Source organism: Microcaecilia unicolor, chromosome 3 (assembly GCF_901765095.1).
Source record: "Microcaecilia unicolor chromosome 3, aMicUni1.1, whole genome shotgun sequence".
Lineage (NCBI taxonomy): Eukaryota > Metazoa > Chordata > Amphibia > Gymnophiona > Siphonopidae > Microcaecilia > Microcaecilia unicolor.
In genome coordinates, this window is record NC_044033.1 from 168,159,581 (window position 1) to 168,174,506 (window position 14,926).

At 43.1% G+C, this 14,926-nt stretch overlaps 1 protein-coding gene across 2 annotated transcripts in view; it reads right to left on the reverse strand.

The window, feature by feature from the left end:
* Window positions 1-14,926, reverse strand: part of MOXD1 (monooxygenase DBH like 1) — a 184,328-nt gene that overhangs the window by 24,020 nt on the left and 145,382 nt on the right. For both annotated transcript variants that reach the window (XM_030195216.1, XM_030195218.1), the window contains one exon: window positions 8,223-8,389. In XM_030195216.1, the coding sequence (XP_030051076.1) occupies window positions 8,223-8,389 (167 nt within the window). The remainder of the gene's footprint in view (window positions 1-8,222; window positions 8,390-14,926) is intronic.

A 14,926-nucleotide genomic window follows, 5' to 3' on the forward strand; every position in this document is an offset into this window, starting at 1 on the left:
ATAGAATAGCTCCTAGCCCCAAGATCTGTGCCTAACTTTTAAGCGTAAGGATTTACACCAACTGAAACCTGGTGTAAATCCCCATATCTTAAATTAGGCACGGATCGGGCATATTCTGTAACAGTGCGTGAAATTTCTTGGAACGCCCATGCCCCATCCATGCCCCCTCATGGCCACGCCCCATTTTCAAATGCGCCCAATAGAATTTACACGCGCATCTTTATAGAATATGCCTAGCAAGATGCGTATGTAAATTCTAATTGTTTCCAATTAGTGCTGATAATTGATTAACAGTGCCCAATTATCAACGCTAATTGGTTCATTATTCAATTGAATTTCCACGCACAATTTTGAGTGCCATATATAGAACCTGGGAGAATATTCGGGGATTTCACATCTTATTTGCTCTACCACAATAGGTCCAACATGAGTAAAAAATATAATGGGGATGATGTTTAAATCTATGTTACTGGCCATCAAACTCCACAGACATTGGCATAAAATATGGTGTATTAGCAGTGGTGTCAGAGAAGAAACAGCAGAACAAGTTCATTTATTCCCACCACCTTCTCCTTCCCAACTACTCACCCCTTATACACCAATTACAATGTACCAAAGACAAATCAAATTGTGCACCCTACATCCTATTCCACCTCATCTCTCCCACCACCTCTTCCCACCACTGCATGAATTCACTCAGGATTGTGCAAACTGAAGCAAAGAAATAACTATTCCATGCTTATAATATTCACCATCTCACTTCACAATTTCAGCATCAGGAACAGCTGCAAGGCATATAGGAATTTCTTTCATTTAAGGGTGCTAGATCTCAGCATGAATAACTTTTCAATAATAATCAGCATTTTAATTTAAATGCCAACCACGGTGGTTAAATTAATACATATATTCACCACTGCTAAACATGTGAAGGAAGATTCTAGAAAGAACGTAGAAAGCGGAATTGAGATGTCCAGGTTGGGAAGTGTCAAATTCCAGTAACTGTGGAAGAGGACCTTACAAGACTGGTAGACTGGGCATCCAAATGGCAAATGACATTTAATGTGAGTAAGTGCAAAGTGATGCATGTGAGAAAGAGGAACCCAAACTCAGGAAAAGGATCTAGGTGTCATCATTGATGATATTTATTTATTACATTTGTATCCCACATTTCCCCACCTATTTGCAGGCTCAATGTGGCTTGCAGAGCCCTCTGCTCAATGTGCATCAGCAGTTAAGAAAGCAAATAGAATATTAGGAATTATTAGGAAAGTAATGGAAAACAAAAATGAGAATGCTATAAGGCCTTTGTATTGCTTCATGGTGCGACCGCACTTTGAATACTGTGTGCAATTCTGGTCATCACATCTCAAAAAAGATATAGCGTGATTTGAAAAGGTACAGAGAAGGGCGACGAAAATGATAAAGGGGATGGGATGACTTCCCTATGAGAAAAGTGGCTAGGGCTCTTCAGCTTGGAAAAGAGACAGCTGAGGGGAGATATGATAGAGGTCTATAAAATACTGAGAGGAGTGGAATAGGTAGACATGAATTGCTTCATTGTTTACTCTTTCCAAAAATACTAGGACTAGGTGGCATGTAATGAAGCTACTAAGTAGTAAATTTAAAACAAGCCAGAAAAAATAATTAAACTCTGGAATGTGTTGCTAGAGAATGTGGTAAAAGCAGTTAGCTTAGCAGGTTTTAAAAAGGTTTTGATAACTTCCTAAAAGAATAGTCCTTAAGCCATTATTAAGATGGACTTGGGAAAATCCACTACTTCTTTCTAGGATAGGCAGCATAAAATCTATTTTACTGTTTTGGGATCTTGTCAGGTACTCGTGAACTGGATTGGCCACTGTTGGATACAGGACACTCACTGGGCTTGATGGTCCTTCGGTTTGCCTCAGTATGGCAACACTTATGTTCTTATTCAGTGTAGAAAAGGATCTGGTGATGTAGAGCCTTTCCTAGAATACACACTGGAAAAGACGTGTATGTGCTGGCTACAGGTGGTGGAAGAACCCATTTTGCAATTGTCAAGGTCTACAATATCAGTGAAGGCAACTCAGCAACATACATGTATAAGAATCAGCACATACACCTGTATTGGTATTTCATATATACATGCAAGTGTCATTTTAGAAACCTACACATCTATGTTTCCCAATTAGTTTCAGAGCCTGTAATCATTTGTCACAAATGTTTTGGGGGTGGGGAACACTAGGGGACCTCCCCTAATCTCACCTATGGATTGCAGCTCAAAATGAGTACCCTTATAAAATCTACATGCCCTACCCCCACCCGAGGTGCAGGTATAAATCCCAACATTGATCTCAGAGGTTGAAAATGTGCATTTCCTTTTTTGAAATGCGGATTACATGTGCATTTTTTGGTCCCTTCCAAAACATGCCAGACCACACCCTGCTGCCATAATGCACGTATTTCCGGATTTACACATACAAATCCCATTTTTCTAAAATCAGATTTTCTACATTTATTCAACATAGACATATATATGCCAGTTTTTGCATATGTAAATCACAAACAGGGCTTCTAAAATAACCACCATAGTGAGCGCTGCTTTATTTATTTATTTATTTATTTATTTATTTATTTAAATACTTATTCTCTGAGGCCAAGCAGGCCAGCTAATTCTCACATGTGGGTGATGTCATCCATGGTGCTACCCAGTGCAGAAATGCTGCCCAGCATACTGTTTCTAAGCTCATGGCAGTGCTCCTACTGCACATGAGTGGGTGCTTTTCTGCCCGACTAGCGAGCACGGGACCAATTAGTATTCTTTCATCCATGGTAAGGGGAAGACGCAACGTTCACAGCTCATCACAGTGTCAAATTTTTCTTCATATATTTTTGGTGCCTTCCCTTGTGGGATATAATTATTAATATCCTTTCTTCCCTTTGTGCAGCGCTGCGTACACCTTGTAGCGCTATAAAAATGCTAAATAGTAGTAGTAGTAGTTCTTCCCTTTATTCCTCTTATTCATTTAGTCATTTTTGACCTGTTTTGTTTTCTTTATTCTTTTCGGGTTCACAAGGCCCTCTTAGGCCTTAGCATCAGCTAGGTACTATCTCTTGCTTTTTTTGGTAATTTTCCCTTTTTTTCCATCACCATAGAGTCATTTGATTTAGCCATGGCTGTATTCCCTTCCATATCATTGAAGGTTCCCAGTGGCTTTAAGCACTGTGCTCAGTGCAATCGGACCATCTCTGGGGCTGATACCCATTCTAGGTGTATCCATTGTATGGGACCAGATCATAATTCTTCTAACTGTATTCTTTGTTTGTGTATGCAAAAACAGAACATAGAAATCCAGAGAGGCTCAAAAAGGGAAAATGTTTGGATTCAAGTCCGAATCGTTGATGCTGGCATTGGCATCGATGTTGGCGCTTCCACTGGCATTGGGAACATCAGTCCCTATGGCTACTAGACAGGGGCAAACTGATCATTTGGGCAGTGCCCAGGGGCCCAGAGGCAGCATATTGCAGCCCTCCCCGGTCCTACCTTGAAGGGCCTGGTGGTCTAGTGGCCTCTGTGAGGACAGGAAAGGATCTCACTCTTTCCTGCCCATCGCCGCTACTCTGCATGGTAGCTGCCATGTTTTAAAAATGGCTGCCAAGATGGAAGTCTCGCGAGACTGCTGAGACCCACGAGACTACCGCATAAGTCTTGGCAGCCATTTTGAAAAACAAAGTGGCACAACTGCAGCCACCTTGTAGAGTAGCGGAAGCGGGAAGGAAAGAGTGGGATTCTTTCCTACTCCTGAAGAAGCCACTAGATCACCAGGGAGGGCGACAGTGTGGAAGGGGAGAGGCGGTGTGGGAGGGGGGCAGTGGCCAGTGGCCAGGAACCTTGTAGAGTAGCGGAAGCGGGCAGGAAAGAGTGGAATTCTTTCCTACTCCTGAAGAAGCCACTAGATCACCAGGGAGGGCGGCAGTGTGGAAGGGGAGAGGCGGTGTGGGAGGGGGGACAGTGGGCAGTGGCCAGGAACCCCGATGACTTACTGCTCAGGGGCCCCGACCCCTGTCAGTCCAACCCTGCTACTAGACCTCTATCAAACACTGGGAATGGATGCATATTGAGTAGGTTTCCACCTGCATCAACACCAGCTGCTATGCAGGGCTCTCAGAACCAATCAGTATCAGACCTGACACCAAGGAGACTGGACGATTCAACATCATCCTCATAGGCACCGAGGGGTGTTGATGCCAGAAACATTGGCGCACCAAGAGAATCGGTATGCAAGAAGCATCAGTGCCAGGAGGAGCGCTCCATCTCTATTGAAGAGGTGCCTTCACTAGCCAGGACCCGGTACCCGAGTTGACACCAACAATTCAGCAGGCTGACTCTGAACTGATGCCCCAGCCTTTACGATATCGACCCTCAATAAGTGGATCTGGGCCATGCTCCAAGAGCACCAAGAGCACTTGGCATGACTTTTACAGTAGAGTGCATTGGAATCAGGAGAGCTAGCACCAGCCATGCCTCTTCCATCTGCTCTGCAGGTCCATCAGCCTGTAGTGAGGTCACTGATGCCAGTGCCGTGTGCAGTATCGGCGTCAACAGCCACCCATGCATGTACTCCTTCAACATCAGTGAAGGAAGCTTTGCTGGAGTCATGACTAGAACCTGCATCATGGTGCCATTCCAGGCAGGGACATGATTCCTCGTACATGAGGCAGGCACAGTCTCAGCCCTCCCATGAGCAGATTTTGCTGATTCCGATACGGACCACTAATGAGTGTCTAGTGGTGATCCAATGTATTTCTTGGTATTCCATCAGACCCCTCTCCACTAGAATAGAGACGAAAATCTCCACAAGAGAGCCTTTCCTTTCCTGCTGCAATCCCAATTAAGTTGGATATGGAGGACAAGCCCAGGACTGAGATGTTCGAGGTCCTGGAATATAACTCTCCACCTAGAGAGGCTGTGACTTTTCCTCTTCACAAGATCTTACATGATGTTAAAATGAAAAATTGGGAGTCCCCTATGTTTGTCCCACTCCACCCTAAGAAAATTGACACCATGTATCAGACTCAGAGTTCACCTGGATTTTTTATTTGGACTGAGAGAGAGAAGAAACTCTCAAACAATTTTACAGTTAAGTCAAAACATACCATCCTACAATCAAATTCAACATTGACAACTCCCCAGAAAAAGTCAACTTTCTAGACACCACACTTTCCATCAGCAATGGCTATATACAAACATCTGTATACAGAAAACCTACCGACAGATGCAGCTGCTTTCACCCTTCACTTACAAAAAAATCCATTATACAAAGCCAAGCCATACGATACCATCGTATCTGCTCTGACCCAAGAGACGGAGATAAACACTTCAAAATCCTGACAAGAATCATAAAAGATCTACAGCCACTACTCCAGGAGGATAAATTACTGAAAGAGATATTCCCACCAGTGCTAGCCTTCCAACAGTCGCCTAATTTGAAGCACAAATTAGTGAAAAGCAAGCTCCCAATACAAGCCCAAAATGAAAAGAATGGCACATGTCCCAATTGTGCCAACACATCTCATAGGATCCCACAGTCACACACATGGGAAAAACATTCAGAATAAGGGGATCCTACACATGTTCATCTTCAAATGTGGTATATATTATTCAATGTAAAAAAGTGTGAAGAAGGATGCTACATTGGAAAAACAAGCTAGATGCTAAAGACGAGACTCAATTTACATAGACATTAATATTAAACATCACAATGCCAACTAGGATGTCACCTTTGTGGGACAGCACTTTACAAAATTAGAACACTGCATCGATGATTTTATGGTGAGAATACTAAAAGGAAATTTTAAGACAATCCAAGAAAGTACGACCTTTGAAGTCAAAATGATGAAATATTTTGACACCAACCAGACAGGACTTAACAAGGATCTGGGCTTTCTATCTTATAAAATTATATTGCTTTGCCACCCTCTTATCACCCATCCATCTCCCCTGTTTCTCACCTAACCCACCCCAACCTTTTCCTGTGAGACTGTCATTGGAATGCTTTTGTGTTTCACTTATATATTCTTGTATTTGTCAATATTTGCTCATTTCTGATCTGGAGAAGAAGGGTTACCTTCAAAAACTAATCAAAAAATGTATTAAGTTAGTCCAATAAGGTTAGTCCATATATTCCTATGAGCATCTCTAGTATTTAGCGCATTCTAATCATTAGCGCACACTACAAATGCTAGTGCGCCTTTATAAAAGGACTCCTAAAAAACGTAGCATCTTAATTTTCTTTTCTCTGTTTTGTTTTATTTCTATTTATTACCTGGTATCATCCGCAAAGATACAAACCTTACCAGACAGCCTTTCAGCAATTTCGCTTACAAAAAATGTTAGAAAAAAATGGCCCAAGAGCTGAACTTTGCAGCACACCATTGGTAACATCCTTTTCCTCAGAATGAGCTCCATTTACCACTGCCCTCTATCACCTTCCAATCAACCAATTCCTAAACCATTCAGTTTCTTTAGGGCCCCTACCGAGGGAACTCAGTTTATTTATTAGTCATCTAAGTGGAACTGTGTCAACTGCTTTGCTAAAATCTAAATACATCACATACTGTATAGTGCTCTCCCTCAATCCAACTCAAAGAAATTAATCAGATTTGTCTGACAAGACATGACTCTGGTAAAACCATGTTGCCTCAGTATTGGAGGAGTAGGCCTAGTGGTTAGTGCAGTGGACTTTGATCATGGGGAACGGAGTTTGATTTCCACTGCAGCTCCTTGTGACTCTGGGCAAGCCACTTAACCCTCCATTACCCCTGGTACAAAATAAGTACCTGAATTTATGTAACCGCTTTGAATGTAGTTGCAAAAACCTCAGAAAGGCAGTATATCAAGTCCCATGTCCCTTTCCTGTAATCCATTGGATTCCAAAAACATTACTATTCTTTATTTCAAAAGCATTTCCATTAATTTACTTACCACAGAAGACAGACTTACCAGTTTCCAACCTCTTCTTTAGTTCCACTTTTTGTGGAGATGGACCACATTTGCTCTTCTCCAGTACTCCGGGACCACTCCCAACTCGAGAAGCATTGAAAAGGTCTGCCAATGGAACCACTAGAACTTTCCTAAGTTCTTTCAGTACCCTGAGATGTATGCAATCTGGCCCCGTTGCTTTGTCCACCTTTAGTTTAGCCAACTCCTCATGAACACAGTCCTCTGACTATCATTCAGGGACTACCACCCCTCCATTCCTATTTTGTGTTTGTTTTCTGCAGTACTGCTCCAGGCTTTTTTCTCTTCTGATCTTCTGATTCCAAAATTCTTACCAAGCCTATTACTGGCTCTGCTCCAAAGGTCCACAGGTGACTTTTCTGGATCAGGTCCCACTTATATCTACCCTGCAGATAATATACAGTCTTAGATAATGAGGGGCCATGGCCTTGCAACTGGTACTCCTTATCAGGGCTGATATAGGAAGGCTCCCTAACAAGGTGGCTAATGAGGATTACCTCATTATTGTGTCTGCATGAGTCGCACTCCTCTAAGCTTCACACTGGGAAACCAATGCAGATGTTCAGCATGTCCTTGGAAGATGTCAGTCAGAACAGTTTAGCAGAAAGTCTATGACAGTATTGCTCAGAAAAGATAGTTCATGGCCTGCAAAAGATGAGATACAGGGCATATCCCTACAGGGGAAGATTGGGAATGTGATTGGGAAGGGCCGAGGTTGTTTAAAACTAGTAGATTTTTTATATTTGGGTAGACAGCAATCATAATGAAAGAATTTAAAAAAATCTTTCAAAAACAAAACAGAAAAAGAAACAAGTGAAACAGAAAACTAAATAAAATGATTTTTTTTTTTGCCTGAACCTTCCTAAGTGAAATTCCTACCCCTACAATTCTCTACCAGTCATCCATGCCATACATTTTAGAGAAGGCACCTCTTCAGTTCTAAACCTCACAAATTAAACCTGAGTCATTTGAGCAGACTGATGGGGAAAAGGCGAGGAATGGCAGAGACTGTTGCAGATATGAAAGGAGACAAAAATAATAAAAATGAAAAACCAAAAAAGCAAAGCCACCTCTTGCAACAGACCTTTTAAACTATAGCAATATAATTTTTGATTGGTGATTTTTCAGTTCTTTTTCCAGCTTAATTTAATATCTTATTGGCTACTTCCTTGGAAAAGGCGTTAAGTAAAACATACATGCCAGCAAGTGGCATTATACCAACCTCTTCTAAACATTCCAAAGTGCAGTGGCCCTCTGAGATGAATTCAGGCATACCTGGTGGGATCATGTGATAAAGGCTCACCCATATACCAGTCTCAATGACACCAGCATCATACTTCCTTAAATGCGGCGTATAAAACATTTGTATTCCAGAGCTGTCTATTAAACCTACAACAATAAAGAGAATGCTGTAATGTATTCTTTGTCTTCCAACACAGTCAATCTGTCTGACGTTTAATAATCTTAATGGTAGTAAAATGGATCACTAAGAACTAAGACCAGAATTACAAACTTGTCCGTAAGAAGCATAATTTTTGCTAAAAAGCATTTCAGTTGATAAAAGAGCGCTTTCAGGTAGAAGTGACTATTAGAAAGTTGCCCACCCAATGTACATGTAAATCTACACATGTACAACCTATTTGTACATGTTTACCTGGACTGAGTAGAGGTGGATTGGGGAGGGGGCGTATTTTATAACAGGACATCCAGAGCTGGTGTTAGACATGCAAGGGCTCAGGGCAACAGACTGGAAGGAGACCCCAAAGCCCGCCAGCAGGCTATGCCTTCAGCTGTGTGTAGAATTGGGGCCCTCTAAAGTGTGGGGCCCCAGGGCCATTGCTGTTTGATTGCCCCTAATGCTAGTCCTGAGTACATCTATGTTTAAAGTCCCAGAAGAGGCTTATTTTAAGTTGATCTTATAAAAGTAAACATAAATGTCTATCTGCACTTATAAAATAAGCTCTTAGAACCAATCACAACTAGCAAATACATTTAAATACACAAACTTATACCTGCTAAGAAGTTGGCAAAAATATGTACATACATTGTATAAGTACACCCACATCCTACTATATAAATGAAGAGTGACCGACGTGCTATAATATTTTGTTTTGAATACTTCTGTCTTTTCTATATTATGTGATTTCTTGGAATCATCATTTAAATTCTTATAAATAAAAAAGTGTAAAAAGGCATGTATAGCACCTGTTACACTAGAATTCTATAAATGAAAGTAGGCGCCTTCATTCCTTTATAGAATAGGCACCTTCTGGGCACCTATATATTGGCACACTGTTAACTCATGAGGGCAACTTTATAAAGGCTGTTCCACTCAGAAAACCAGTTTTATTTTTAGTTTAAGATAAAGTAGTGTGGTAGCTGTGTTAATTTTTTGTTTTATTTGTAGCTGTCAATTTGTAATGAAGTGAATGGAATATGTCAGTTTTTGAAATTTAAGTCTGCTATTTTTATAGCAGTACAAGGGGAAATATTTTTGTTTTTATGGTGTTGTCCTGAATGCCAGAGTCCATTTTTTTGGAGGGGGGGGGGGGCGGTCAGTTGAATTTTTGTCTATATATTTATTAGTTTATGGTCACACTTAAGGGTTCATTTGTTGGACCTAGGGACTGGTGTATTATTTTAAATGATGCCTTTTTATGTACTCCACGGCCGCCAAGAGACTGAGCCGGGTCCGGGGCAAGGCCCCCCCCGGGGCCCCAGCCACTGCTGCTGCTGCCGCCACCATCCCCCCAATCGCTCCCACTGTCGCCTCTCTCTCCTGCTCTCAGGCCACTGGCCACAGTCCCCAGTCTCCACAAACCCACCCCCAGCCCTGTCGACAACCCCCTCTATCCGCCACCGGCCCCCCCTGCATTCAAATCAGCAGTACCTCGCCTCCGTGTGAAAGCGGCAGGATCGCCTCCCTTTAGGGCCCTCCCTCACTGTGCCCCGCCCTTGCAAAAACAGGACGTTACATCAGATGAGGGTGGGACACAGTGAGGGAGGGCCTGAAGGGAGGCGATCCTGCCACTTTCACATGGAGGTGAGGCGCTGCCAATTTGAATGCAGGGGGCCTGGTGGCGGACAGAGGGGGCCATCGATGGAGTCGAGGGCAGGTAGGTGAGACCGGCAGCGCTGGCAGCCTGGAAGCAGGAGAAGGAGAGAGACCGCGGTGCTGGGCCCCCCTTGGAGGCCCGGGTCTGGGGAATTTTGTCCCCACTGCCCCCCTCTCGGCGGCCCTGATGTACTCCATGGCTGGTAAAATGGATGTGGCTACTGTAGAGATGGAGCCATAGATAGTGACCCTGCCTTTAAGGTTGGCCCTGTATGAGTACCAGTACCTTTTTTCCTACAAAAACAGTACTGTATATACTTATTTTATATAGACACAAGCCATAAAGTCCGTTACAACGGGCAACATTTCTGTTGTGCGTAATGAAATAGCCAAACGGGCAATATGTTTTATTTCTGAAATATAAAGAAAGAGAGAGAGTGTGAGAGTGTATATATATGTGTGTGTGTGTGTGAGAGAGTGAGTGAGTGTGTGTGTGTGAAAGAGAGGCACAGAACGTGTGTGTGTGCGCATGTGTGTGTGAGAGACAAAGTGTGTGTGTGCGTCTGTGTGAAAGAGAGAGAGAGTGTGAGAGTGAGTTAAGAGAGAGAGAGAGAGATATTGAGAGTGTGTATATGTGTGTATATGTGTGTGAGTGTGTGAGAGAGAGACATAGAAAGTGTGTGTGTGTGCGTCTGTGTGCAAGAGAGTGTGAGTTGAGAGAGAGACAGAGAGTGTGTATATGTGTGAGTGTGTGAGAGAGAGAAAGTGTGTGTGTGTGCGTCTGTGTGAAAGAGAGTGTGAGAGTGAGTTGAGAGAGAGACAGAGAATGTGTGCCCCCCCTGTAGCCATCCAGCGATTCTCCTCTCTCCCCTGCCCCCCTCTCCAGTCACCCAGCGATTCTCCTCTCTCCCCTGCCTCCCCTCCAGGCATCCAGCGATTCTCCTCTGTCCCCTGCCCCCTCCAGGCACCCACCGATTCTCCTTCACTCCTTTGAAAGCCCTGCCCATCTGTAGCCTTCCCTTCAAATTCGTTCCCTCTGAATCCCGCCTTCTGACATCATTTCCTCTTTCCGCGAGGGCAGGACTCTGAGGGAACAACCTGGAAGGGAAGGCTACAGACGGGCAGGGCTTTCAAAGGAGCGACGGAGACTTGGTGGATGCCTGGAGGGTGGGGGCAATGGAGAAAGGAGAATCGCTGGGTGGCAATGACGGACCAGGCAGGCGGGTTGGGCGTTTGTTACAGACCGCCATTGATCCACTGGCCTTGCTTCTATGTGCCGCTGTTACTGCCTGTAACAACGTCGGGACTCGGGATAGATCTGTGACGTGCCGCGCATGCGCAGAACAGCTGTGCTGTTCTGCACATGCCCGGCATGTCAGTCACTCTTCATTTATATAGTAGGATAGCTTCACAAAATTCTGCAGTCCAAACCAAAGATTTGTGTCCCTCCCCAAGTTTCTGGAACAATCTCTGTGCTCCAAACTTGCTATTGGCCAGGTCATTTCTCCCCAGGTAGATTACAATATCTATATTAGAATCCTTACTCTCTTCTTGGATCAAATTCAGTATTTGGTTACTACTTCTGGTAGCAGAGGATCCTGGAAGGCATTTCACTAGATTGGGACCCTTGAACTGTGTTACTAAGTTAATGTCTCTTACAATTTTCTATTTTGAGCCAAGTTTGTCATTGTTTATGGAGGCTCTTTGAACTGAGTTATATTCCTTGCCTCTGGCTCCACCTCAGTACTTCTTTTCTGATCACCATAATGCTCCAATGCAGCAAAGGAATTATATAGGGGCAAAGGTTGGGAGGGTAAATGCCTCTCTAACACAGGTGTAATCTACCTGAGCCTACTGTGACCCATCTATTCCTCTGTTGCTTTATTCTCTGTGGCAGTGCTGGTGGTAAATTGGCTGGGAATTGGGTAGTCCTGGATGCTTCCTTAATTGCTGCAAATTCCTTCTTTAGTTTGTTGGTTTCATCTTTCATAGCTGATATTTAGAGAGACAGGGCAAGCTGTAAGGTTCCAGATGGTTTGACTTAGGACTAAGGCACAAAAATATTGCATTGAATGAAAGTCATTTTGATAAATGCGAGAAGGTGCACTATGTTAAGGGATATGAATGAGCAGGATTGTTCAATAAAGGGGTTTATTGAAGATAATTGTCTTTTGGTTTTTCTATATAGGGACAGCGAGCCTAGCGGTGGGTGGGAGAGGGGTAAGAAGGGAGGGACTATAAAATCAGCAGGAGGACAGAAATACAGCAAATTATAGCAGCAGGCAGCTCTGCAAATAAGAGAAAAGGAAAGGTTTTTTCCCTCTTTTTTTTTCCTGTATGGGATAGATGGAGGTAAAGAAAACAATTTTCTAGGAAGAAATTAGAGAGAGATACACAGGTAAGAGAGCAGTGTAGAATCTATAAGTCAAATGAAACACAAAAATCTAAAAATACAGTATATAAATTCAGAAGTTTAGCTTTCAGGCTTGTAGTGCTTCTCAGGAATTTCCAACTCTCCAGGAAGTAGCCCCTCCCTTAAAGACGTGGAGGGGCATAATTGAACGAAAACGTCTATCTCCATGGGCGTTTATCTCCGAGAACGGGTCCGTGAAGAGGCGGACCGAACCTTATTTTCGAAAAAAATAGAGGTCCATGTTTTATTCGACAATTTGTGACCTGGGCTTTTTGTTTTTCAGTGATAATGGAAAATGAAAGCGCCCAGCTCAAAAACGAATAAATCCAAGGCATTTGTTCGTGGGAGGGGCCAGGATTCGTAGTGCACTGGTCCCCCTCACATGCCAGGAAACCAACCGGGCACCCTAGGGGGCACTTTTACAAAAACAAAAAAAAGGTAAAAGAGCTCCCAGGTGCATCGCATCCTTCCCTTGTGTGTTGAGCCCCCCAAATCCCCCTCAAAACCCACTGCCCACAAGTCTACACCATTACTATAGCCCTAAGGGGTGAAGGAGGCACCTACATGTGGGTACAGTGGGTTTGGGGGGGTTGGACGACTAAGCATTAAGCAGCACAATTGTAACAGGTAGGGGGGGATGGGCCTGGGTCCACCTGCCTGAAGTCCACTGCACCCCCTAACAACTGCTCCAGGGACCTGCATACTGCTGCCAGGGAGGTGGGTATGACATTTGAGGGTGAAAATAAAAAGTTGTGAAACATTATGTTTTGTGGTGGGAGGGGGTTAGTGACCACTGGGGGAGTCAGGGGAGGTCATCCCCAATTCCCTCTGGTGGTAATCTGGTCATTTAGGGCACTTTTTGGGGCCTTATTCGTGAAAAAACAGGGTCCAGGAAAAGTGCCCTAAATTCTAGCTACAAACGCATACTTTTTTTCCATTATCGGCGAAAGGCGCCCATCTCTCCTCGGCCGATAACCACGCCCCAGTTCCACCTTCGCCACGCCTCCGCCACGCCCCCGTCAACTTTGTACACTTTCGCGATGGAGTGCAGTTGAAAACGTCCAAAATCGGCTTTCCATTATACCAATTTATTCGTCTTTGTGAGATAAACGTCTATCTCCCGATTTGGGTCGAAATCTAGGCGTTTTTCTCTTTCAATTATAAGGTGGATAGACTCTACAAGACACCAGGTACAATGGAAGCAAAATTAATTGAATTAAACCTCAGTCAACTGTGCAGTAGGAACAACACAGTTTCAAACACAGTTCTTGAAATAAGCGCCTTTATTGAACAGTCAATTTCAGCACAAAAACACACAAGGCAAAAGAATAGTTATAAAATCAGCAAGAGGACAGAAATATAGCAAATTATAGCAGCAAGCAGCTCTGCAAGAGAGAGGAAAGAAAGGGTTTTTTCCTGTATAGGATAGATGGAGGTAAATTTAGCAATGTTCCAGGAAGAAATTAGAGAGACACACAGGTAAGAGAGCAGTATAGAATCTATAAGTGAAACGAAACACAAAAATCTAAAAATATATAAATCCAGGCTTGTAGTAACTAATCCTATGAACCCATTTACCCAACACATATCCAGGAGTCAACGACAATGATACAGACTACATCTACCACCTAAATTTCCTATGTCTATCCCGTGTCCCATCCCCCTTCCACCTACATTACCCCTCCTCCTATGCCCACCTACCCCATGCTTATACCTCTCCTACTCCCTTCACCCTTACCTCTCCCTATCTACCAATCTCTCTTATTATTCTACTACACTTCACTTATATTTTCTCTATCAATACTATGTAATCCCAATTACTATGTAAGCCGCATTGAACCTGCTTTAGTGGGAAAGCGCGGGGTACAAATGTAATAAATAAATAATAAATAAATAATAGTGTTTCTCGGGAATTCCCAATTCATGCCAGAGATTTGTGCATAACTTATAGTATTCTATAAATTACCTGCATGTGATTCTCACCTACGCTACACCTAGACTCAACTTATGTGTACTCCTACCTGTCAAATATATGCTACTTAAGATACGTGCATATTTACAGAATAGCACATAAGTAGATTTTTGGCATTTATATGCATATGTGCATATACGTGGGTAGATGCCATTAGTCTAATCATGTATGCATGTAATTGTTTAAATATTAGTGCCCACTTTGCAGAATTACTCCCACAGTGTCTGAAGATCTCAAGGTGGCAAAACAATGTAGTAAGATGGTGGCCAAAGCCAAGATGGTAGGATTAATGGAGTGCGGCATAAACAGTAGAAGAAAGGAGGTGTTAATGCCCTTATACAAATCATTGGTGAAGTCTTACTTGGAGTAGTGTGTTCAGTTCTGGAGACCATATAATGCTAAGGCTACAAAAAGAGGACAGCAACAAAACTGATACGGAGTCTGCACCAGAAGATGTACGAGAAGAGTTGAATATGTATACCTTAG